Source organism: Anomalospiza imberbis, chromosome 2 (assembly GCF_031753505.1).
Source record: "Anomalospiza imberbis isolate Cuckoo-Finch-1a 21T00152 chromosome 2, ASM3175350v1, whole genome shotgun sequence".
Classification (NCBI taxonomy): domain Eukaryota; kingdom Metazoa; phylum Chordata; class Aves; order Passeriformes; family Viduidae; genus Anomalospiza; species Anomalospiza imberbis.
In genome coordinates, this window is record NC_089682.1 from 31,595,527 (window position 1) to 31,622,211 (window position 26,685).

The window sequence follows — 26,685 nt, forward strand, 5'->3', positions numbered from 1 at the left end:
CCGCCGCGCCCCGGCCCCGGCCCCGCCGCAGGCACCGCCCGGCCCCGCTCCTCCTCCGGGCTGCCGGCGGGCTGCATCCCTCCCGCTTTGTTTTCTCTCTCCCCCCCCCCCCACCCCTTCTTTTTTTTTTTTCTTCCTTTCTTTTTTTTTGGCTTTTCCTCCTCCCTCACCCCCTGCTTTTTTATTTGTTGCATTCAAATAAACTTTCCTCCCTGGAGGCGGGGTTTGCTCCCGCAGAGGGGGAGGGTTGAAGTTTTGCTCCCTTTTTAGAATTATTTATTTAATTTTTCTTTTTTTTTTTTTTTTTCCTTTGGAGGGGACAGGGGGAGAGGAAGGCGGCTTTGCAGCTGCCCTCTTGCTCTCGGGCTAAGCAGGAGCACCTCGCACCCCCTTGCATCTTTCACCTCCCTCCTGCATCCTTCGTTTCCCCCTGCATCCTTTCTTCCACACCCCTCCCCCGCCCCCAGCATCCTTCATCCCCCTTCCCTTTTATAAAGTGGCTTATAAGAAAGTGGGAGAGCAACTTTTTACATGGGCAGATAGTGATAGGATGGAGGGGGGCAGCTTTAAACTAAAATAGGGGAGATTTAAGTTGGCATATTGGGAAGAAATACTTCTCTGTGAGGGTGGTGAGGCCCTGGCACAGGGTGCCCAGAGAAGCTGGTGCTGCCCCTGGATCCCTGGAAGTGTCCAAGGCCAGGTTGGACACTGGGGCTTGGAGTAACCTGGGCTGGTAGAAGTTGTCCCTGCCTGGGCAGGGTGTTGAAATTAGGTGGTCTTTAAGATGCCTCCCAACCCAAACCACTCTGTGATTCCCTCCATCCCTTGCCAGCTTTTTCTTTTTAGGGGGAAACAGGATAAATAACCAAAAAATGTGAGTGCCAGTGAAAGACTCTTCCCATTGCAGCAGTTTCCTCCAGACCCTGCTTTGCTGCTCATCTCAGGGAGGAGAGAACACCTTGTTCCCAACTTGCAAAGCTCTGCAGGGAAGCACTGCCCCGTGAACAGACTTTCTCGTGGGTTTTCAGCATCGCTTGTCAGCGCTTGCTATTTGAAGCCTATAACCCTTTTTTTTCCCCCAAGACAGCAGATTTATCATTGGGGATGTGAAAAATGAAGGTGGCTGGGACAGCTGGTGGGTGAACTATGGCCTTGGAGACACAGATGGGGTTGCAAAGGTGTTCTGGCCATGTAGAATATAATGCTGGCTCTGACCCCGAGGCACAAAAAAAGGGAAAAAATAAAATCCAACGCCTCCTGTAAATGCATTTTTTGGGACCTAAAAAGCACCCACAGTGATGCCATGAGATGCTCCACCCCAGCAAGTCTTCCTTCCCTGGTTCTCCCTTCCCACCCTCCACCCTGCTTCCCTGCTTCCCCCAGGCCTGGGTGTCTCCTGGCTGCAAGGATGACGTCCCCACAATGTCCCTCCCAGGTGGCATTTTGGGAAGAGCCATGTATTTCATCCCTGCTCCTTTCTGTAGGAGCTGTTCCTCAGCTGCTGGCTTTGAGCATCTGGCAAGCAAAGGAGATTTGTTGAAGCCTTCACCCCATTTCTAAGGCATTCCTTTATTCCCATCACTTCCAGGCCTGGTGGTGCCAAGGGACCTGCTGACAGGACTCCAAGGCAGGGTAGGACATGGTGAGACCCAAAGAGAGCTCTGTGTGTCCCCTCCTCTTCAAAAACATTCCAAATTAGTGATTCCAGTATCAGGAACAACATCCTGAGGCTGTTGGATGTGACCAACTGAGCCCGTGCAGCCCTTGCAGCCACCACCAGACCTTTTGGAAGCTGATAAATTCCTCCCCCCCCCCCAACCCCATTCCACCTCAGAGCTTTATTGTGGTTCGATTTTTTTCGTCCGCCTCCTCCCATGGGTCCTATCCAGGCGCTGGGTGCAGGGCTCCTCCCTCCCTCCCTGGAGCCAGGTGGACACCCACAGATCAGCCGGATTTCTGCAAATGTAAATATTTTGCGCCCTCTCCTGGGTCCGGATGGCGTGGCCCGGCCCTCCCACTCCGTCACCTTCCTCCTGTCTGGGAAGAGATGGGAAAATCAGGCTGGGGTTGTCCCTCCAGCCACCGCTCTCGCAGCCCCTCGGCATTTTGCCCTTCCATTGCAGGACCCCGAAGATGCGTCAGAGGGGATTTGGCGTGGATGAGCTCAGGGCAAGGGAAAGCACAGGGCTGTCTTTGCTTCCTCCATCACATTCTGTGCCCCAACCCAGAGTCACTGTCACTGCCAGGACAGGGAGGAAGCTCCTGCAAAACCAGGTGGTTTGAGCTAATGCTGCTGCAGGATCCCTCTCTGTCCCAGCTCAGCCGTGATGCTGAGATCTCTGAGCATCATCCAAGAGCCTGTGACCACTCTGGACACCCTCCCCATCCTCATGACAGCAAGGAGACACACTGGGACTGCCAGCATGGATGGGTGGTGGCCAGGTACCTGAGGAGAATTGGTGTACCTGCAGGGAGCATGTCAGGATGGAGCTGCACGCTTGGCCAGCTGCAAGGTGGAGGGGTGGGTGCTCAACCCTGGAGATTTGAAGCAAATTACTTAAATCCACTTAGGTGTGATTATTATAAGTAGACATGAAAAATGCCGTTATCCACATATATATTTATATTTATATACACTGTATAGATACATACACCGTGTTCAGGCAGAGAATTTCTGCACTGCAGAACCTGGGCTGGGCCACAAACCTCCCTCTGCTCGGATATATTCTATGTCTGTACATACAGTGGGTGTATACACCCATCTGAGAGAGAGCAGGGAGTTAATTCTATACATCCTATATGTTAGAGAAGACTTGCAGAGTGATGAGTGGTGCATCCACCTTCCAAATCCCTCCTCGCTGGGAGGGGGCAGCATCCCAACAGAGGCTGGGGGAGCAAAGCTCAAACCCCAACCCCATGGAGAGGCCAGGGATGCATGGTGATGTGGCTAGGACACTAAGTAGCACTCTGTGAAAAGCATCTTCCAACTCCGGGCGTTGTGTCCATGTGTGGTGGCTCTCATTGTGGTGGATCCTGGTTAGGAAGTGGCAGCAGGGCACCGCTGACACCAGCATGGGCCAGATTTGGGCTAAGCAGGGAGCTAGATTCAGGTGAAGGTCGCCAGGCAGGTGACAATGCTGCTGGCTTGTGCCTAACCCAGCCCATGGTCTTGGCTTCAGTGGGAAATCCAGCATGGGTGTTCCAGTTGCCCTGATGTCCCCTTTCCTGGTTCCCAGTCCGTCCAGGGATGCTCCTCCACCATTTTGCAGCACCAGCAATACCAGTGAGCCTGTGTCTCTTGCTGGTGTGGCCTCATTCCAGGCACTGGGGGATAGGGATGTCCCAAAAAAGATGTCACACAAAAACCACCCGTGACACCGATCTTGAGCTGGAGAAACACATGGCCCTGTGGTATGTGCTGAACCAAGCCCTCCCCAGCCTTCATGCTGTCCCCATCATGGATTTTTTAGTTGAATATGGGGACAAATCATCCCCTAGCAGCTCAACCTGAGCCAGGGACGTGTCCTTCATGGAGTTCCATCTTGTTCTCCACTGTCCCAGTGGATTTTTATTGCATCGGTGGCTTGACCACCAAGGTGCTGAGCTGCTCCAAGTGAGCAAGGGAGAGGACACTGGATCTGTGATGGGGTTAATACTGCACCACTGGATGGAGATGGATCACCATGGATCCATCACCAGGCTGGAGATGGGCTGAAAGTGCTGAAAGCTTGGGAGATGCCATCCTCCTCTCCTCCAACATGTCCCCAGTGAAGCCATCTCTGCTCCTTGGAGCTTAGAGCCGAAATTTCTCCGTGCCTCGGTGGCATCCAGGTGGCCTCATCCTTGCCTAGGAGCCGTAGGTGATGCAGTGGTCGTGCCGCCACTTGGAGCTCATCTTGTCGAGGAGGTAGCGGGTGCTCTCGCGGAACTTGCGCTGGGTGAAGTAGAAGAGGATGGGGTCGAGGACGCTGTTCATGCTGGCGAAGGGCCGCGTGCACTTGTAGGCGATGGCGAAGGCCTGCAGGGCTGGGCAGGGCAGGACGGGCGAGGAGCGGACAATCAGGTAGATGGTCTTGGTGAGGTGGAAGGGGAAGAAGCTGATGGAGAAGACAATGACCACGATGATGACCATACGCACAGCTTTGTCCTTCCTCTTGTGCACGGCCAGGCCGATCAGCTCGTCCTTCTGGCACAGGATGCGGGCCATGCTGCAGTAGCAGGCCAGGATGGCCACGAAGGGCAGCAGGAAGCCGGTGAAGGTGAGGGTGATGCCATAGGGGAAGTAGGCGGCGGAGCGGTCGGGCGTGCTCAAGTCGTAGCAGACGGTGCGGTTCCTCTGTGTGCCGGTGGAGGCGAAGACGAAGGTGGGCAGGCACTGGGCGATGACAATGAACCACACGGCCGCGCACACCAGCCACGTCAGCTTCTTGCCCTTCTTCTTGTGCCACGAGGCCAAGGGGTGGCAGATGCCCAGGTAGCGCTGGATGCTGATGCAGGTGAGGAAGAAGATGCTGCTGTGCAGGTTGGTGTAGAACTGGAAGCGCACGAATTTGCAGGTGAAGTCCCCGAAAGGCCAGTAGTCCTTCTGGGTGTAGTTGTAGATGAGGAGTGGCAGGGAGCAGACATAGAGCAGGTCAGCCACAGCCAGGTTGAGCATGTAGATCATGGAGCGGCTCAGCGCCTTCCGTGCCAGCCAGATCTGCCCTATGACCACGGCGTTGAGGGGCAGCCCCACCACGAACACCACCGAGTACACCAGGGGCAGCAGGACCTGCTTGAACTCCTCGTGGTAGGTGCATGAGTTCCTCCCGGTGCTCGTGGCTGTCAGGTTGGCCATGGTCGTGGTCCCAGCTGTCAGTGTCCTCTCTGCTGGCGTGGCCCCTCTGCAGCTCCTGTGAATGTCAGAGGGGACAGCCATGACTCGTCTGCGTGGTGTCACATACGCCCTCACAGGATGAACCTGGACTGGTGATCTGCAGGTTGGGGCAACCCGCAGTATGCACACAGGCTGGGGGATGGAGGGATGGAGAGCCCTGAGGATGATTTGGTGGATGGGAAGCTGGACATGACCCAACCATGGGCAATCATGTGCAGCCCCCTGTGCCCTGGGCTGATCCCCCAGCCTGGGCAGCAGGGCATGAGGGGTTCTTCCCCTCTGCCCCTGTGCTCAGGTGAGACCCCACCTGCAGAGCTGCCCCAGCCCTGGGGACACAGCAGCAGAACCTGGAGCTGCTGGAGAGAGCCCTGAGGAGGCCCAGGAGCTGCTCCAAGAGATCCCCTCTGCTCTGTGGGAGCTGGGCTACCCAGAGAAACTGGTATTCCTGCAAGTGTCCAAGGCCAGGTTGGACAGGGTTTGAAGCACCCTGGGCTAGTGTGAGGTGTCTCCACCCATGGCAGGGGGCTGGAATGAGTCTTTAAGGTCACTTCCATCCCAGACCCTCCTGTGATTCCACGATTCTAAGCCACGGTGATGGATTTAGGAGTCTAACAAGAAGGTGAAGGCAGAGTGAGTGGGACAGCACAGGACAGCGTGGTGGCCACACTTGCCACCAGCCCAGCTCCACTTCCCATGACACTTATCCCGCGCAGAAAGGTTTGCACAAGGCCGAGCTTGGGCCTCGTGGCAGCCCCCTCCGGCAGAGGAAATTGCGGCAGGATGCTCCGGTAGCCGCCGGCACGGCTTCCTGCGCCTCTGCAGGGGGTGCCAAAGCCCTGCGGCCAGCCGGGCTCAGCCCGGGAGATGCCACCCGCACGGAGCCTAGCGCGACCCTCGTGGGCACTTTCAACCCGTAATTAGCGTGGTGACAACGACCCCAGAGCTTCTCGGTTCAGTGGGCTCAGAGAGCCCACCCAGCCTCCTCCGGGCTGCTCTGAGCAGGGGAGAAGATCTGCTTTCCTCAGAGGCTGAGAGCAGCGTGGCAGATGTGGTGGCACAGCCCCATGAGCCCCCTGCCCCAGCCGTGTCGCCGGGCAGCATCTGTCGCCGCTCCGCCCGTGGATGCCACCAGCGCCCGGAGGGCAGCAGGTCCCGGAGAGCCGCTTCTGCTCCCTCCCCTCGCTCCCTGCCCTGCCCTGCCCCGGCTGCAGCCCTGGCCGGAGGCACACCCCCCACTTCCTCTGCTGCCCTGGGCACAAACCTGCCTGGAAGGGGGTGGCCACTGGGAAGGGGAAACTGAGGCAGGGAGGAGGTGCCCAAGCTCCAGCCAGGAGCATGGGGCACAAGGCTCCAGGGAGAGAGGAACAAACGAGTCCAGGGGTCACCCTGTCAGCTTGTACCCCCCCATTTCAGGTGACTGGGGATTCAGCAGCCCCCAGAGCACAGCCCAGCCATGGTGTCAGTGTCGGGGACACATTTTGGGGCTTGTGAATCAGTCCCCCGGCTGCTGCACACACCTCCTATCCCCCTGCTACCCTGCTGAGTCCCCCTGCACCTCCATTCATCCCATCACACCCTATTTGAGTCCCTCTGTTGCCTCACTGAGCCCTCATCAGCCCCCAGTGCCCCCCTAAACCCTGCTGAGCCCCCCTGCATCCCACTGAGCACCCCAGTGTCACCCCAGCTCCAGCATTCACCTCTCCCACCTCCAAGCCAATAAATGCTCCAGGGCTGTGAAATTCCCTATCCCCTGGCTCCCCCCAAGCCCCCCTCAGGACCCAAGGTTGGGACAGCAGCCACAGGAACCTCTGTCACCCCCCCCAGTGTCTCCACCAAGGACAATGGGGACAAGGTGGCTGGGAAGAGGGGTCTTGGGGGGCCTGGGAGTGCCTCTTACCTCTTGGGGTGCCCTGGCGTGCTGGGACCCACGGCTCTGCCAGCACTTGGCACATCTGTGGGTGCCACGATCTGTGGCTGCTGTGCTCACCCCATTGAGCAACACTTCCCTTTCCTCTCAGCAGCAGCACCCCAGGGAAACGGGGAACAGAAACCCAGCTGGCAGGAATGGCTCTGCCGGGCACTGCAGGGCTGTGGCATGCCACAGATGCCACCAGGGCAGGGGACGCTCCTGCCTGCAGGTGCCAGGATGTGGCTGGCTCGGGTCATTATGGATTATTTGGTCTTTTCTGTAATTTTTTTGAATTTTCCCCCTTGTTTTTTGGCCGCTTTTCCTCATTTTTGAGTTTTTTCTCCATTTTTTGCCTCATACTTGGCTCCTTCTAAGTATGGGCAGACGCTGGGGACAGGGAAGTCCCCTGGCACTGTGGCACCAAGAGGAAGAAGATGTTCCAGCTGTCCAGGTGCTGCAGTAAAACAAGGGAAACTGAGGCACAGGCACTGAGTTGGAAGTGAACCAGTGTGGTCTGCACCTCTTTTAAACATATTTTCCCCCCAAAACACCCCTTGGAGGTGCTGGCAGGGCATTGCTGAGGGCCATGCCCAAGGCTACCTAGGTCTTCAGTTACCCAAAAAAAGGAGAAGCAGCCAAAAAAAGAAGGGATCCCCTCCAAAAATACAGCAAATGAGGAAAAAAATACTCTTTGTAAGAGGGAAACAGCACTGAACCCTCCTACTGCTGGGTTTGGGGGGATGGGAAAGCTGGAGGAGAGGAGGAAAAATCTCTCCTGATCCCATGGAAAGGCCAGACTCTGGAGAATCCCCATCCCAACTGTATCCAGGGCCTTCAGCTGCCCAGAACCCCCAGTCACATTCTGCCAGTGCCCACCAATTAATGAAACCAATTAATGAAACCACACTGAGACTCTCAGCCTCAACCAGTTTCTGTGCCCAAGTCATGTTCCCACCTCATTGTCTGTCGGGGTGGATTATCCCGAAAGTCCCTTTTCTCACCCCAAAACCCCATCATGGGAATCCTTGCCTGTTCTTGGGGCGATGGAGCTGGCACCTCCCACATCCATAGGAGCTGGTGCCCTGCCACCACAGTGATGGGCACTGGCTGAAATCCACCGGAAATGAGACTTTTAGGGAAAAAATAAAGGAGTGCCTGTGGTGTTGGGAGGGGTCAGGATGGGGTCAGCCTCATCCCAGAGGTTTAAGGTGCCTGCAGAGGAGGAACAAGGATCAGGAAAGAGAAGTGGGGCTGCTCTGTGGCCAGATGGGGAAGAGATTAAAAATAATCACCCGCAGCCATGAGCTTCCCCCTGCATGTGCCCCCTTCAACCTCTTTGCTTTCAAATCAAGCCCTTCTTTAGTGGAATTAGCTTAATTAATACCCTTCTATTGATTGGCAGGGGGATTCTGCAAGCTGGATACAGCGGGGAAAGCTTTTGGATGTTGCTGCTCTGGAATAGGATGTGGGGGAGGGTTTTGTCCCTTGGAAACCTTCCTCCGTGGTTTATCTTTCCCATCCTGGTCTTTGTGGCTGGCTGGCAGGGCTGGAAGTATGGGCTGGGTGGAAGTGAAAGCTCCAGCTCAGCAAATTTCAAAGAGCATAGAAAGGGGGATGCTGCATCCTGCATGTCACTTGGCCAAAGCCACCACATCCTTATCCCCAGAAGTCTCCTGGCTGGTGCCAAAATATCCTCAGGTGACCATCTGCCCAGTGGGGAGCCAGGCTTGGATGTTTTAGGGGAAATCTCCATTTAGTGAAGCCTCAGGATGTAAAAATGTGGGAAAATTGGAAGAGCATTGGGAATTTTGGGGTACTAAACATGGATTGTCCGGAATGAGGCAGAGGGTGGTGGCAGAGCCACTCTGTCCTTGGGTGAGCACCTTCATCTTCCCACATTTTGGTGCCCCATCATATATCAGCACCTCAGGGAGGCTCTGGGCAACCTGGTCTGCGATTCCCTGCTGGAAAGGGAATGATGGGGGCTGGGAAGGTGCAAGGAGCTTTCCCAGTCTCAGCTGGCCTATACGTCTATGCATATGCATATGCATATGCATATAAATACAAATACAAATACAAACATATACCTCTATACATAAATGCACCTCTGCACATCTCTCTACATATATATCTCACTACATCCAACCATATCTACTGCTCTCCACACACACACATTACATATTTATATTTATATTTATATTAATATAAATATAAATATAAATATAAATATAAATATAAATATAAATATAAATATAAATATAAACACACATCTCTCCACTCACATATACAGATTATACACACACATACACAGAAACTTCTACACCCCTACACACAAATATATGTCCCTGAGCACATGGAGTCACACTCATTTTGATACATAACTCCACCCATATATACAGAAATATAGTTATACATGTATACACACATGTCTATGCAGACATGCTCATATATAGGAATATATCTATACCTCTAGATGTATACATGCACAAATACGTATAAATATATATAAAAGGTAGAGGCCAGGCTGCCCACAGCAGAGGTGCCAAGGAAAACCAGGTCCCTCGAGCAGATTTAAGGACATTTATGTGTAATACAGCCTCTGGCACAGGGCTGATCCCTATGGATGTCTGAGGGATGCAGGCATCCCAGACCATGGGAGCAGAGGGACAGGGGAGAATCCACTCTGCACCAGCCCTGCCAGGGGGATCACGGTGGGATTTTGAGCCCTGCTCCATGGTAAGAGCTGTCAAACCTCCCCAAGGGCAAAGTCCGGCATCTTCCATTCGGAGTGGCTCTGGGATCACTCCAAATCCCAGCCGAAGCACGGCTGTTCTCTGGATCTGACCCCATTCTCTCTGTTCTGCCTCATCCTGCCCCGTTCAATTCGATCTGTTTGGGTCCAATCCTACCCAGTTTTCCCCCATCTTGCCCACTTTGGTTTGATCCCGTTGGATCCCATCCTGATGGGTTCAGCCTTACCCCCTCAGGTCTGACCCTGCCCGGCTCACTCTGACCCACTCGGATCCCATCCTGCCCAGCTGGGTCTGACCCCGTTGGGTCCCATCTTGCGCTGTCCAGTCCCATCCTGGCCGGCTCACTCTGACCCGCTCGGATCCCATCCTTTCCCGGTTCGGCTTGTCCCGTCCCCCCCTCCCCATTGGCGGCACTTACGGGCAGCGGGATGTGCCAGTAAAGAGCGGGTTCACTCTCACCCTATAAGGTCCCATCCTGCCTGGGTGGATCTGACCCTGTCGGGTCCCTTCCCACCCGGTCCGGTCCAGTCCCATTTTACTCAGCTGGGTCTAATCCTGTTGGATCTCATCCTGTCCGGTCCAGTCCCATCCCGTCCTTCCAGCCCGACCCTGCCCGCTTCACTCTGATACACTTGAATTCCATCCTTTCCCTGCTGGGCTTGTCCCGTACTCCCGGTACGCGGCACTTACCAGAGCGGGATGCGCCGGGAGGCAGCGGGCTCACTCTGACCCCTTAGGGTTCCATCCTACCCTTTCCAGCCCCATCCCGCCCGCTCCTGCCCAGTTCACCAAGATCCCATCCCGGCCGGTTGGGTCTGACCCTTTAGCGTCCCAACCTGCCCGGTTCACTCTGAGCCTGCTGGGTGCCATCCCGGCCCGGTCCGGTTGATCCCGTTCCCACCGTTCGCGGCACTTACCGGCAGCGGGATGCGCCGGGAGCCCGCGGCACGGAGCGCTCGGAGCCGCCCCGCTGCCGCCGCCGCTCCGCCCCGGGGCCGCCCCTCTCCGCCCCGCTCCGGCTCCGGCACCTGCGGGAGGGCCCGCAGGGGGCTGGGGAGGGGCCGCAGCTGGACAGGGGCGAGGCAGGGGGGAGAAACAGCTGGGCCAGCATGGGTGGCTCCCAGGCAAACATCTGGCTTAGGATCATGGGCGAGCATCTATACCGAAGCGGGTGTCGGGGGAATTCCAACGGCCCCAGAAGCGGGATTTACAGCGAGGGATGCCCACGCACTAGGGAGCAGCTGGATTGTCCTGGCCCTGGATGTCGGGGACAGGGTCTCCCTGCGGCACCGGGTCGCAGCCGAAGGGGTCGAAGCCTCCCGTACTCATTAACCAGGCGGTCAAAGCTCCGCGCTTCCTGAGCAGGGCAATTAAAGAGCAATTAGGCAAAGAACCCCGGGGGCACGGGTTGGGTATGGAGCGGCAGATGCATAAACAGCCCTGGGATGCTGAGATTCCGCTGGGCGATGGGCTTGACCCTTCCTTTCCCTGGGAGCCCTCCAGAATGATTCCCTGTTTTCTTTTGGGGGGCTTGTGGTGGGTCTCGGTGGATGTGAAAGAGAAGGAGGTGCTGAAGGTATTATTCAGATGATGGAATTCTGTGTGGGATCTCCCCAGTGTCACTTCACTAAGCAGACACCCAAATATGCCTGGGTTGGGTTGTACAGAAGGGATGGTGCAGTGGAATGAGGCATCTGGATCCTGCTGCAGTGGACAACACAAGCTTTCATCAATCCTGGCGCGAGTCCACGGCCAAGCCGGGCAGCATGGCCACGGAAGAGATGGGCTCTGGCAGGATCTGACACGAATATTTGCAACCACAGCCAGGCTGGAGCCATCCCTCAAACCCCAGGGCTGCCCGGGCTTGTGGGGTTGGGTTGGCGATGGCTCGGTGCCCTTGTGAAATTCCCCGCTCCCTCATCCTCCATGGGGAGAGGAAAATGGGGGGGAAATGTGCTTTTCCCCAGAAAACGCACCTTGTGCAAACAAGCCCAACATCTTTGGATGGGGAGCCCAGGAATTCCCGCAAGCATCCAGGGAATGCAGCTGAGGATGGATGCAACTCGTTCCCCCGATGAATTGACAGTGAGGGTGTTGATCCCACCTCCAGTGCTGCCTCTGGCTTTGGGGAAGGCTGGTGTCCTCCTCCCTCCTGGCATGGCGGGTGTCCTTGCAGGTCCCCAAGGTGACCGGCTGTCCTGCTGTGGGGACACTGTAAATAGTGGTGGGAGTGTTAAAAAACAGAAAATATAATAGTGGCTCCTGGCTGCCTGCCAGCTCCAAACACCTCCACTGAGCCACAAGCCCAGCCCTAGAGCACCTGGAATTAACGGGAAATCCCCAAAAATTATATTTCTGGGGGCTGATCAGGAATAGGAGAGGCAAATTTGCAGGCAGTAGCTGGGTCTAAAAAAAGAGATTGCAAGCAAAGCATTGTTTTTATACCTCTTTTTATTTATAACAAAAGATCATTGGGAAAAATGAGTGGGGAAAGGGACTAGCCTGGGTTCCTCTTGGACTCTGACCGAGTGAATTAATCCTTGGCAAAAAGGTCTGGCACGGTGGCTGGGTTTGAGTTTCCGAGCCCCTGGTTTCTGTTCCTCCGGCTGGATGTTGCCAGTAACTGCATTAGCTCCTGAGTGCAGGTGACCTTTGCCACTGCTGTTCCCAGGAGTAATTGCACCTTCCCACTGCTATCCAGGCTTCCAGCTGCCAGCAGATCCCAGCATGGCTGGATGTAGACAGGAGCCTCTGTGGTCAAAACCAGGGAGGCCCTTTGGAACTGGGACTGTGGCCTTTCAAGGGCTGCAAAACCTCTTGGAGGTGAAAAGCAGCATTTTTCAAATGCTGAAGCTTTGTGAGGGCCTCGGGGCTGGGATGTCCCCACCACCAGATGCTGGCTGTCCCCATGGAGAGGTTCCTCAGAGCTCTCAGGTTGCTGCCCAGCACAGACATGCAGGCATCAGGCTGGGTCCCTTATGCCTCGGGCTCCGCCACATCTCACCAGACCGGAGACGTCCTGCATGAAGAATTTCATTACATCTAAAAGCCACTTATAACGGAAATGGACTTAATCTCTCATGTCCTGACAACTCCAGCCTGCCAGGGTGGTGGATCTGGTTGAGCTTGCTCATGAGGAGATCACATGTGATTATAACTTTCACTTTTTAAGCTCGGAGGATATGGTCACCCCAGACTCCTCCATGGACATCTGCTATCCCAGCACCTTTTGAGACCCTGGATTTTTGGCAGAGAAGGTGTTTGGTGCAGAAAGTCTCATCTCCTGAGGTTTACCCTGATGGAGCCCTGCACCTTCTTGCTGCATCCAGAGTTCACCACAGCCAGAGCAGTGCAGCCAGCTGGGGTGAAGTCAGACAAGTGGTCTCACTGCTGGACTTCTGAGGGGGAGAAACTGATCACCTTCCAGTGCCATGAGGGGTCCTTCACAATTTGGACTTCACAATTTGGACCTTCACAATTTGTGGTCAACTTTCTCTCTTCAAGGACAGAGCTGGGGTCTGGAATGGGGATGTCTCCGAACTTTTCATGGTTGAGTGGAAATCAAATGCCTCCAGGCTGGCCACAATCCCTCCTTTGGCTCCTTGCCCTCCGTTGTGAAAACCCTTAGGTTTTCACCTCTAAGTGCAATTTTTAGTCTGTGCAACGAGTCTGTGCATTTCCATAATGGGAATTTTAAGTATCTTCTTAAGTCATTTTTCAGGTCAATTGAAGTTATTTCCTCATTAATACCATTAAATGCGGCGCTGTTGACTCAATTTGCCCATCCCCTTGCCAAGGGCTGTAAGGATGGGGCCTTGGGGATTCCTGAGAACCCAAAATAACTTCAAAGTATGAGGCATCTCCCAGAGGGACCAAAGCCTTCCAGTAATTCAAACACAGAGCATGGACCATTTGCTTCCCAGGAGAATGCAGGGATCTGCTCAAGTCTTGGGCTGGTTCTCCCTTTTCTGCAGGCAGGTCCATCACACCCAGCCACCACAGCAAATATTTAAAACACACTTCCCTGTTCCTTCCATTGCAGAGGAAACCAAACTGGACATTTATTTTTGGGGGGAAAAAAACTTCTGTTTCATGTCTGGCATCACTGGTGATGTTTTCTGTGGGGGCTACTCATATGTCTTTACTTCTCCCTTTCGATTCTGCTTCTCAGAAGATCATGCTGTGTCCCTGAAGAAGATGAAAGGGGAAGGCATGTCCCAAGTGATTTATTTTTTTAATTCCAAGAATTGGTCTCTTTCTTATAAGAAGGAAAAGACTTTTTTTTTTTTCATTTTTCTGTGGAAGAGCAGAATTACGAAGACAAGGCAAAACTGAGTCACAGTTTTCTCTTCTGTCATTCACAGGTGGGCAAAAACAAACCTCCATCAGTGCTTGAGGTTTGCTAAACTCGGCTAAACCAAACGTGATGGTAACATTTTATAGGAAGATTTTGGAGATATCCCAGGTAATAATACCCCTTGATTCAGGTATAAGAGGTTTTTCTGCTCTGCTTGCTGGAGATGACTGAACAACCACTTGTTGGAGGTTTTACCAGGAGCAGCCCCCACAGAGGGACGGTTCCATGTCCTCTATTCCCAAAGGGGAATTATTTCCATTTCTTCCCCCACCTAATCTACCAGAAAATCCTTTGGATCTGCTTCTGTGCAAGCAGAGAAGGGCTCAAACCTCCAGCAAACCCACTCAGGGCTTGCTGTAGGGTTTGCTCAGTGTTATGGGCAACATTAGGAGCAGGAATCGGGGGTCTGGGGCCAGCTCAATGCCTGGGGTAAGGTTGGGGGGGGGCAGGAACAGATTCCCAGGATGGGCTGGGTTTTTGCAGGGACGTGGTGCTCGTGCAGCAGTGCGGGGAGCAGCATTACCTTGGCAGCACCTTCTAAACAAAGCTCAGAGCAGAGCCAGTGCCCAGACACTTCATCCAAACACTGGGGGGAAACCATAACAAGGAAAATACAATCCTGGGGGGTCCTGGCCATCAATTGTCTGCGTTTGGGCAAAACCAGGCACGGCTGCAGGACCTTCTCTTTTGATGTGGTGGCTTGCACGTGACTGGGGGTTTGGGTGGGTGGCATTTGAGTGCCCGTCCAGCACAGGAGCCCATGGATGTTCAGGAGATGCTGATATGGATGTCAGGTGTAGCTTTGAGGGGTTGTAAGACCATCCTGAGCAAGGAGGTTCTGTGCCTGTCACTGCTGGGAGTGACAGGGTGGACTGGGGAGATCCTGTGATGACCTCAATCTGTGCCTCAGTTTCTCCAGTTGCACAAAAGAGTGAGCACCCAGCTTTCAGCTTCCGGGTAACAGCTATAAAACCCTCAAGCAGAGCGTTGCAAGGTTGTGTCCCACATCTGCCACAGGTAAAACCTCCTCGAGCAGCAGGCAGGGCCCTCCTCCCCTCAACCCGCCCATCCTGTGCCATCTGGGACACCTGAGACCTGCCCCAGCAAAAAATGTTCAAGCAGGTCCATCCCGTCGGGGATGTGTTGCAAAACCCAGGCAGGGGCTGAGTTCTGCACCTCGGCAGGGAGGGAGGAGGGGAATCTGATGGGAAACAAGATCAGCTCGTTGCCCTGGCACTTGCGTGTGCTGGCAGGCTCAGGAGCAGCGGGTGACCTCACTCACAGCACCTTTCGCAGAGTTTCAGCCTCTTGAATTTGTTTTTTAAGTCATTTTCCTGCAAACAAGGTTCTATTCTACTCTTTTGTATTCCAAGTTATTATTTTTAAATCCCTTTATTCAGGCCAGGAGCTGCCAGTGCCTGGGTCACTCTCTCTCCATGCATGTCAAACAAAGAGTCCTGATCTCAGCACAGTGGTGACTCCTCCAACTTAAGGGATAAATACCTAGACAAATCTGGCATAAACAGAGAAAATGATGAAATGGGTTTGATTTAATATATCCAGTAATCCTAGGCATTCTCACTTCCTTCCCAGTATTATCTGATGTGTCTTCTATTCTTGGATATTCAGAGAAACTTGCTCAAAGGAAAACCGAACAATAACAGACAGGAGATTAAAATAAAACCAGAAAAATAACGGGAATGGCAGACAAGAAACTGGTTGGGTTTCCAGGAAGGTTCAAGGGAATCTTCTGTGCAGGGATGTGACTGTGCCGTGCTTCAAGTTCCTGTTGGAGGGGTAGGTGAGGGTGCTGTGTTCCCCTCAGGAATAACTGCTGAGCTTGGGTCCAAACAGGTCCTTGGTCCAAACGGGCTCATCTCAGCAGAGTGGCTGGAGAAGGAGCCCTGGGATGTTCTCTGGAATGTGCTGTGGTGGGCTCTATCCCTGACATGTGGCTCTGACTATTATTTCCACCCTTGTCATCCAGAGGCCAAGACAGGCTGAGACCAGGCGGCTGTAATTTAGCAAATCATTAAATCTCTGTTTTCCAGGCACTTGGGCATCTGTTTTTTAACCCAGCCACAAGAGGAAAGGCTGGTTTTCTCCCCAGGATGAGAGCAGGTGCAAACCACCCCTGGCTAAGCAGGACCTCTGAGCATGACACACCTTGTGGTCTCCTCTCGCCCTGGCACACCTGGACGTGCCTCTCTGCTCAGTTCCAGAGTGAGGGCTGAGCTGCATCCCATCTCCTGCTGGATGAGTGTCCAAATGCCCCAATTTCTGGGATTTTAAGGGCACCAAGTGGCCCACAAGCCAACACAGCAATGGTCTGCTATGGCCACTCCCAGACTGGGAACCTTTATAGAGAGCACTTCCCTGTGTTTGTGTGTGCACAGGGCTTTCAGTCTGCAAACAACCAGCACAGCTCAAGGGCTTGGCTCCCACTCTGCCAGCTCCTGGATGTGTTCCTCCACTGGCTCTTCTCCCTCTCTTTCTCTCCATGTCCCAGCAGCCCCGCTCCTCCCTCCTCTCCGTGCTCATCCCTTGCCAGGCACTAACATGGGAGAACTCCCAGGTGCCAGAGACATCCCCATGTCACTCCCCAGGGGCTGGGGACCTGTTTGCTGAGTCCTCTGGGCATTTTCCATGCCCAGGGGGTTGTACTCCTCCTTTAGGTTCCCAGGAGTTCTTTGTTGGTGTGCGGGGCCTGCACCAGGGCCTGCACCGGGGCCTGAACCCACCCAAGGGAGAGAACAACCATGTCCACATTGCTTCTAGGACTGTCACATAGGTCCTACAACTGTCTCAGAGGTGCTGGGACTACCACGTTGTCCTAGATTGTCACATTGTCCTAGGACTGTCACATATTTGCTGTGACTGTCACATTGTCCTAGATTGTCACATCATCACCCTAAGAACAGGGAGGAAGACACAGCCACACCACCAGGCAACATTCAACAGGTCAGTGGTGTGGTGGTGAAGGCAAACAGCCTGGCTTCTCCTTCTCTTCCTCCTCATCCTCCTCCCCATCCTCCTCAGGCAGTTAATATTGATAGGGTTTATGAATTAACTTCCCTCTGAGCGAGTCGGCAGAGCCGGAATGGGGACATTAAACAAAAAGCAAGTGGCTTGTGACTCACGCCGTGGCCCTGTGCCAAGGCAAGCACAAAAGCAGAGGCCTCGGCAGAGCCTCGGGAATTGCTCACTGCTCAAACCCACATGGTCCTGGAGAACACACCGCATGGGTCCTCTCACTACATTCAGCTGGGGCAGGTGAAAAACTTCTCTTCTCCCCCTCCCAGGAACCCTGCTCCTCACCCGGTGCAGAGTCAGAAGAACAATCCATGAGGAGACAAACCTTGTCCCTGAGGGCCACCCGGCTCCCACAGTGACACAGATCCCAGATTTTGGAAGGTCCCTCTCCCACACCCCACAGGGCTCTCCTGCTCCTGCACAGGATGATGCAGCCCTGCCCTGCAGACTCACAGGGGCCTCTATTTTTGAGGAAAATGAGTAAGAGTTGATTGTCCTTTTGGGTAAGAATTAATCAAAGAAGATTTAAATAGTAAACCTGTCCTTTCCTATAGTTATTTCCCTCTTTATTCCCCCTCCTGGCTGCTGGGAGGTTTGTAAACATTTATTAAAGTCTGCTTTGACATGTCACGCTGAGTATTTCCTTTTGGCCAGCTTCTTACACGTTTGCTTCCATGCAAATTCCCATACAAGGACAACGGGGAGCCAAACCCCTTTCATCCCTCACAGCCTGCCCAGAGCCCTCTCAGGGGTCACAGCTGGAGGGCAGGGAGGCTGAGACCTCCCCAAGGTCCTGGCTCAGGCAGATCCTTTCTCTGATGGGCTGAGGAGGGAGACTGTCTCCTTTAGCTGTTTGCAAGGCAAAAATCCAAAGACAATGGATAAAGTGAGAGTGATAAAATGGAGCCAGAGTCTTTGGAGTGGTATCCAGGTGGTGAACAGCAACTGAAACATAAGAAATCCTGTTTAGACATAAGAAAATGATTTTGCAACTGTGAGGGTGGTCAGCTGAGGTTGTGGAGATGCTCAAAAGGCATCTTGACATGGCCCTGAGCAGCCCACTCCCAGTGCCCCCACTTGAGCACTGGGCTAAATGGTCTCCAGAGACCCCTGCCAGCCTCGGGCCCTCTGGAAGGGAAGGAAGAAGAGGACACCCCTAGGAAATAAACTCTGTGGGAAGTGGTGAGTTTCTCCCATGCCTGGGAGGTGACCAGGGAAGTCCGTGAAGCCACAGTTGGGTGTGATGAGGGTGTGTCTGACCCACAGTTCTGCGTGATGGAGGGGCTGCTGATTCCAGCCCTTTCCAAGCCTTCTTGTGAAGCTTTCTCCCACACAACACAGTGCACAGCAGCAGTGCAGTCCCCTGCCTTGACTCATGCAGTGGCCCTGCAAGGACACAGTGAGCTCATCCTCCTCCTCCTCCTCCTGATCCCTCCCCATTAAATCCCAGACATCCTCCAGATGTTCCTCGGAAGGATGAGCACCACGTCTTTGTCATTAGATCAGAGATAAAAGCTCTGGCTGCAGTGGATGTACTTGTGCCCTCTGGAGCAGGTGCCCAAGTCCAGATGTTCACAGCACAGGGCAGGGATGAAATGAGGGAGAAGGCTGGTCCAGGAGAAACATCTGAGCATGGGGGCTGCTTGACCTGCTCTCCTTGGAGAGGGACCCCTTTCCAACTGGTTTGGAAAGGCAGCACAAGCTCCTTTGGAGATGAGAAGCACTGGGAAGTGCCTGCACCTCTCATTGCCATGCACAAAGAGCCACATCTGGTTTGGGGGAAAAGCAAGGGAATTGGGTTGGTGAGAAACTGCAAGGTTGGAGAAGGATTTGTGGCATGGGGAGCCACCTACTTTCATAAAATCACAGAACAGTTTGGGTTGGAAGGAACCAAAGTCCAAACCCAGATCAGGTTGGTCAAAGCCCCATACAACCTGACCTTGAGTGTTTCCAGAGATGGGACATCCACCACCTCTCTGGGAATCCTGTGCCAGTGTTTTACCACCCTCATTATAAAAACAAAAAAAAAACAAAAAAAAAACAAAACAAATTATTGTATCTAATTTGCTGTCCTGTTTTCTTCTTTCTGTTCCATAAATCATCTCACAGCTCATTGCCCATGGATGTGGAGTGAAGAAGGGAGCAGGGCAGGGAAAGTTGCTCCAGAGGGGCCATCAAAGGGCTGGAGCTCAATGTTTACCTGGGAGCTGATCAGAGGAGGTGAGATGTCCCTCTGACCCAGCTCCACACCCTTGTCCTGCAGCAAAATCAGCTTTCTGAGGGCCTTCAGCAGCTCTAGTCAGCTCCTCCCTTAGCCCAAACAAACCCATTCTGGCTCCAGTCTGTGCTTGTACTCCAGGGCTGCTTGGTTCAGTGCCCTCGGAGGCATCCTGAACGTTTCACCCACTGTGGATAAGGGGACAGGGTCACTGTGTCCCTCCCAAGATGTGCAGGGGGTCTGGAGGCCCCTCTCTTCCAGTAAGGCCTCCAAGCACACTCCTAACATTATTCCCAGTGCATCCAGCCTCCTGGTTTGAGGATGGAAAATGTAGAGAGAAGTGGTGAAAAAAAATAGGGGGGAAATGGGTACAACCATGTATTTACTGCCCCAAATCACCCCTCCATGCTCACTCACCCTGCAAACCCAGCTGGCAGAGGAAGGATGTTCTCCCAGTTTCAACGTGCTCCCAGTTAAAAATTTCTCCTATTACATAAGCACAGGGAGAGTGTTTGGGGGGAGATAAGGGCTGGTACAGACACAGGGAGTTGAGCTGAGGTAAGAACAGCCATTGGCTGAGCTGCAGAGCACAGAATTGTTTCAGCTCCAGGAAGCTGCATCCAGGGCCAACCCACCCTGGACTGCACCAGAGATAGGAGAGGGACACTCTCTGACAGCCCTGGGGGCATGGACAAACCCTGCCCCTCTGGGACTCAATCCAAAATCATGGATGTTCCAACTGGATTCCTTTGCTCCACTGACCTTTGCATTCCTGGGGTTACAAATCAGAGCTATAAATAATTGTAACTGAGCATCTCCCAGCACCTTGATCCAGGCTCTGGCTCCTTCTCCAGCTCTCTGTGGCCTTGTGGCTGGATGCAATACCATGCTCAGGGTTGCTTCCCTTGGGAAATCACCCTGGCTTTGGGTGTTTCCCTTCCCTTGGCCTTGGGTGGAGGTCAGATACTCCAGGTCCTTCTACCCAGTCCAACATTAATGGCTGGACTTGATGATCTACAAGGTCTTTCCCAGCCTTAATGATTCTATAATTCTATAATGAGCTGCAAACTTTTCTCACCTCCCTTCCTCCCTCCCAATCCATCTTCTTTGATTTCCACGTTGTTCTTTGCATAGAGGTTGGTGTGCACTGAACAGGTCTAAGCATCCCTGAGGATTTGCCTGATTCCCTTTCCTTTAGGTTCAAGAAGGATCTTGCTTCTTTTATCCCTTCACCCAACAGAAAAGCTCATTTTCAAAGGACAATGCAAGTCCTTAATGCCACAAACCAGCGATTTCTGAATATTTGGAGACAAGGCTTGGGATTATGCAGAGCTGTTTGCTGCCTACCTCTGAATTACAGTGACCTCCCACGAGCAGCCACAGTGGGAGCACCAGGGAAATACCAGTGCCCCAGAAATACTGCACACAAACAGCACAAAAAGCCAAATATTTGTCCTTTCACACTCCTCATGAGGGTTCCTTCTGCAGAGCTCTCCTGGCCCTAGACTGGGATGAAAGGGAGGGGAAAACGTGGAGAGGAAGAGAGGCTGGAAGGGAAATAATAACAGGGGCAAACAAGCAGCACCAGAATTTGAGCCAGAGCCTGGACAGTGAACTCAGCTTCTCTTCGTGATGTTTCCTAGGACACCAAATCTTCTTCCCTGCTAGTTTTAATGGATTGTTTTAACCAGGAATTAATGCGTGTTGCTGATACCGGCCACACTGCTCACCACAGCCACTGGCAATTTGTGTGTTTGCACTTGGGACACAATGCCAGAGAAGTGCAAAAGGGGTGATCAAATACAGATCAGAAATCCCAAGGAGCTTGGAAAGAAGAGCTGGTGCTTCAGCACTTCCTTAATGATGGGTATCCATTCACGGGGTGCAGAGGAGCTGCTTGTCTCAGTTTGGAGACTGGGAAGTGACCATTCCTGAAGTTTCAGCTTTCTGGCCCCTGTGGGGACAAGGGATGCTAGAAAATCCTGGGAAAACCCTATGATGAGAAGATAAATGGAGAGAATGCAGTAGCAGAACATGTATAACTCTTGTGTTCTCAGAGTTGGTTGTATTTGATTTTGGATGCGCTGATGGTAGCTTTTCTAAGACAACAGGCATTCATGAGCACACTGGGGTGTGTTTCAGAGAATCATGGAATTATTTGAGTTGGAAAGAACTTTAAAAGACCATCTTGTTCCAACTCCACACCATGGGCAAGGACACCTCCCACTAGGCCCCCAAGCTAGCCTTGAACACTTCCAGGGATTCTGGATGAAGGACCCAGGGTTTAATCTGCCTCTCTCTGAGCACAGGCCCATCACTTCAGGCCCTTCCCACCTCTGCCTCCGTGGTGAGGAGCATAGCCTGGTCAGAGGTGGCCCCCAGGTCAGCCTGCCCTGGACTTCGTGTCTCAGTGGTCCCTGTGGCTTCCCAGCTGGCACAGCCTGGTCCATAACCAGGGACAAGGAGCAGCCTCACAACTGCCACAAGATCAGGAAGTGCTCCCTCTCTGGGGAATTTCCATTTTTGCTCTCTGGATTATGTTCAAACCCTCAGGCCATACAGATCAACAGCAATGAGGCGAGCTGGTGTAGGGGAATGGCATTTAGGGGACAAAGGAGATGTACCCATCCTTGTTCTCCATGAAGACAGAAAGGTTAGGGAAGGGGTTGCTCTCTGAGGACCCCTAAGATATCCACAGGGGATTTTTATCTTTTCATGTGTGCTCAGCCTAGCAAGGAGTTGCACACCTGGAAAAAGGATCTGGCTGCATGTCAGGGGCATCTGCTGTGCCCATAACATTTTGGCAACACAAAGAGGATCTTTGGTGTAGCTGCATGAGACAGCACTTTCACACCCTTGTATGAATTCACAGATTTTGAGCTTTCCTAGGCAAGAAAAAAGGCCCTGTATTGTTTTAGGAGTGTAGAGACACCATCCAGCCAAGTAATTTTGCAGGTCTTGCACTGTTACAAGTTGAAGATGCTTTTCCTTGGCTTTTCCTCTTCTTCTGGAGGACCCATGCACAAGATCAGGGTGCTGCCACCAAGCTCATGGTGGCCAAGCCGTGATGGGCAGAGCCAGGATGAGGCATTTGTTGTACCACAACATTGACCAGTGACTCTCCAGGGCTCGGGCTGGGAAGTTAAAGTGTTCTGGCCATGGGCCAGAACAAATATTCCTCTTGGGCTCATCAGACTGAGGCTACATGTCTGGAGAATCACTGCCTGCCCCAAGTCTGTGGGCCAGAGCAGAGGTCCAGAGAGGCTGTCCCTGGAGGACAGTGGTCAAGGGGCAGCTAGAGGAGACCACACTGGCAAAACCTCAAGGCCCAGAGTAGAAACATGCAAAGCACCGTGTTCCTGACTGAAGCACCCTTTGGTTCCAACTAGCTCTGGCTGTCCCAGAACACTGGGATTTTTCCCCAGCACACCCAGTTCAGCCAGGCTCTCACCACCTCCACCAGCCTTGCCCCGGGAAGATGCTGATGGGGGTGAGATCCTGGGCCCTGGCCTAGACCATGAAATATGAGAAAAAGTAATTTTCTACAGCAATATTTAAGGGATTTTACTTTTCTGTCTTTTGTTGAGACCATCCAAGAGATGCTTCTCCTGCAAGATGCTCTGGACTTTTCTTGGTAAAAGCCCACAGCCTGCAAAACCTTTAAAGCTCTCGGATCCTGGAATCCCTCATAATTTAGCCATGAATTAACGCTCCATCCTCGGAGAGGACAAATTCATGGCCAACCCATAAGGTTGACCATCCTTGGGCATTATCTTGATGGGTTTGATTTGGCCCAGCCAAACCCCTGCCTGGCCATGGTTAGAAAGTTGTTTGGATTTAGCAGAGAAGGTTCAGTATTGCTGCAAAGTATTTTCAGTGGGAAGAAATTCCTTATGCTGCAGTATTTGACTGCAAAAAGGGAAATGACAGAGAAATGAGGAAGCTCCTGAGAATTAAGCAGCTGAACAGGATGAAGTATTTGCAGAGGGAGTGGAAGTGGGCTGAGGATGCAAGTGCAAAGCACTGATTCAAAAAGCCCAGGGCAGCCAGGTCCAAACAGCAGTCTGAGCAATGCTACCAGGGCAAAGAAAATCTCCTGCAGAAGGGCCATGGCATGTCCAAATGGGAGGCATGGGACAGGTGATGGACACAAGATGAATCCACTTGAAATACAGGGATTGGATTTTTTCACACAAGTGAAAATCCACTTGAGCGTGTGGAAGATTTTGAGGAACAACTCAGTGAAAGCCGCAAAGGGAGTTAACAGGAAGCAGAGCCCACAGTGCAGATCTGCAGAACTCCGTGGTGGTGGTGGTGGTGGATAAAACTGATTGTGCTGAATTGCACAGTGCTGAGGAGGTGGCAGCATCTTCCACGAGCTGTCCCTGCCCTGCTGTTCCACAGGGAGATGGGCTGGAGCTGTGACAGGCCCCAAGGGGGAATGGGGACCTCAAACACTGATTAAGCTTTTCCTGGCTGTGAAAGACCTGCCCAAGACCCAGGACCAAGATCCAAGATCACCTGGATGGAACAGGGGGGTTCCAGCCACCAAGACCCACCCTCCAGCACCCACCTGGAGGAGGTAGCATGACATGTGGAGGTTATAAAAGCGGGGAAGTTTACAAAGTAGGGAAATTTTCTGGAGATTATCTAACTTACCCCACCTCCTTCTCACAAAACCCTGCAGCCACAAAAGCAGGGTGGGATTCAGAGCAGGTGTCACATTGCTAATTCCTTCCCCCTGTCCCTTTCCCAGTGGCCTCTGCCAGCAATGGGGCACTGGGGCTTATGCAAATATGCATGAAAAAAATGCACAACACATCTCAAAATACATAAATATATATTTATATATATAACAGGTTTCACAAGACACTTTTGAAAAGTGTCACCTGCTGTTACCAGGATATCTCCAGATATCTGTAGGAAATTCCCCAGTGGAGACATCTCTGAATTACAGCCTGAGAAATACAAAAGAGGCCCTTTTCAGTGGTACTAAACCATGTCATTAAACCTGAGATTACCTGGGGTCAGTTGGTATTGTGCATGGTAAACATTTGCTCTTACTGGAAAAGGATATTTTTTTATCCCTCCCTGCTTTTGTGAGCTCTTTATCTGCAGGGTAATGAGGGGACTGAGTCTTTCTCTTGCCTTTTTTCCTACTAAATCGGGTTTCTTGCAGTCTTCAGACTGATCCTCCTCCCACACAGGGTCGACGTCAAGTGTGGGTCCACCAGTTTCACAATAATCCCATTAACTTGAAACTGGACAAAACTCACAAAGCCGGCCCTGGGCAAGGCTGGGGCAGGAGGCATTTTGTGACTGGGTGGCTGAACCAAAATTTGGGAGGAAAACATGATTCCAGTCAAAGGGAGGTCAAAGCCAGTAGTTTCTGTTGATTTCTTTTAACCCTTGCCTATTTTGGTAAAATAAATTGAGGGGTTTTTTTTGGTTTCTTTTTGTTGTTGAAGAAGTGTCTTTTTGAAATGAAAAGTCAAGTGCTTTCTATCAGAAAAGTAGGAAGGGGAATAATTCTATCTCCCAAAATTATGATGTTTTACTGGGAGTTGTGTTATTTATAGAAATCACAGCATCATTTGGGTGGGAAGGGACCTTAAAGATCAACCAGTTCCATCCCATGCCACAGGAAGGGACACCTCCCACAATCCCAGGCTGCTCCAAGATCCATCCAACCTGGCCTTGGACACTTCCATCCCCATCTTCTCTATTCCTCCCCAAAATATCTCCACCCTCAACTAAACATCAGCCTCTGAGCAGCAGAGCAACAGCTTGGTGGTAAATCTTTGTGTGGAAAGATTCACCCTCCTTGGACGTCACCAGCTGGATCCATAGCCCTGGGCTGGGAATGTCCAGATTAATCATTGCACCACCACTGGCATGGTTTGGACCCAGACTCCTCCAAAGCAGCTCCTTTTTTTGGGAGGATGCCCATCTGGATGTGGCCACCTGGGCATCTTGAGTGCCTCAAGAGGGTCTGTGGGTCCTGGAGGGCTCATCTCTGTCTTGTGGGCTCATGTTGGGGTCTTGTTCGAACGTCTCTCCCAGGACAGGCTTCAATCACCCAAACCAAGCATCTGATGGGCCAAAGCACAGGGGAGGAGACCCCCTAAAACACCACGTACCCCCAAAACACCACGTGCCCCCGAAGACACCACATGCCCCCATCAAGCAGGCGGCTGAAGGAGGAACCCAGAGGGGGGCAGTGCTCTTCCTCCATCTATGGGCAACCAGGAGGAAGAGCAGCTGCTACAAATCCAAGTTTGCAGCACATTACAATCCAGCTGTGTTCTGGGGATGCTCCAAGAGTTACCATAATTGGGACAAAAAATTGGAAATATTTTGGTGATGAGGGGGATTTTGATGCTTCAAGGGATTGTTGGAATGTGCTGCTCTTGCTCCAGACTTTGTGCTGCCTCACATCACCAGCCAGATACTGAAATGCAGAGATGGGTTGCAACATCTGGGAAGCATTGCCTCGGAAGGGATGATAGATTTCGAGGAAATGACCTCATAAAGTTTGGATGAGGGTCAGGGCAGTGGAGTATTAATCACCACATGGAATTGGCATCCTCGAACATGGGCACTCACTGCTGCCCACAGCCCTGGCTTGAGGCATCATCCTCACGTTGTTAATCCAGGCCTATGACCCCAAAGATTCCACCCACCCCCCCCCCCCCAGCACTGCTGTTGCTCCCCACACCAGGAGCTGACCACAGAGGGGTCCATGAGCCCAGACCACCCTGCTGGGGGCCCATTTGTCTGAGGAGGAGCAGATGGGGAGGCACGAGCTGGGAAGCTGTTCCAGGGCTTTTGAGACTTCCTTGGCAACCCCTCAGGGTTCCTCGGATGCTGTGAGGGGTTTGGGGCTGGAATGGGAGTGCAGATGGGCTTGGAAGCATGGGCTTGGGAATGCTGACGCTGGTGACGGCACAGTGACAGCGATGCCCACCCACCCGCTGCCCCCAGGGAGTTATTTTTGGGTCTCAGCCCTGTGAGCTCATCCTGGGAGGATGCTGGAGGGTGAGGCATCGGAGTATGGGCATCTTGCTGAGCACAGGGCTGCAGAAGCTATTTAGGGACGATTTGGGTCATTTAGCAACTCCCAGCTGGGCTGTCTCGACTCCATTGCCCAGCGAGGACCAGAGGAGTGTGGATCCCCTGAGCACCTCCCCCTTACTGCAGCCTTTCTACTCGGCCATGCAGCGGCAGGATGACACCAAAGAGCTGGGCACCCCACACGAGCTCCCAGCCTGCTCTGCAGTCCTGTCCCAAGGCTCCCGGGCTCATCTGGGACCAGATGGACTCGTTCCACAGGCCACGAGGGGTGTTGAACCCGCACCGTGTTTGCAAACAGGCTGTGCTGGCACCCACGTGGCGCCTTGTCCTGCTGCCAGGCTGCAAAATGCACCCAGGTCACGGAGCAGGAGCAGGGCAAGGACCGCATCCGGCTGGGGGTGGGGGAGCTGCTCACCTGGAGAAGCTTGGGAACGACATCCCATCCTCCTGCTTCTCATCAGAGGA

The 26,685-nt window shown here is 53.0% G+C and overlaps 1 protein-coding gene across 2 annotated transcripts; it reads right to left on the minus strand.

Annotated features, from left to right (window-relative positions):
• Nucleotides 1-2,600: 2,600 nt before the first annotated feature.
• P2RY6 (pyrimidinergic receptor P2Y6) lies at nucleotides 2,601-10,504 on the minus strand. Of its 2 annotated transcripts, none has more exons than XM_068180400.1 (2): nucleotides 10,229-10,504; nucleotides 2,601-4,892 (listed from the first exon to the last, which is right to left on the minus strand). In XM_068180400.1, exon 2 carries the CDS (start codon nucleotides 4,835-4,837, stop codon nucleotides 3,848-3,850), a length of 990 nt encoding a protein of 329 aa, XP_068036501.1. In that variant the 5' UTR covers nucleotides 4,838-4,892; nucleotides 10,229-10,504; the 3' UTR covers nucleotides 2,601-3,847. The 2 variants fall into 2 exon arrangements, with proteins under 2 accessions (XP_068036501.1, XP_068036499.1); XM_068180398.1 differs by lacking the exon at nucleotides 10,229-10,504 and adding an exon at nucleotides 6,774-6,832.
• Between the last annotated feature and the right edge of the window lie 16,181 nt (nucleotides 10,505-26,685).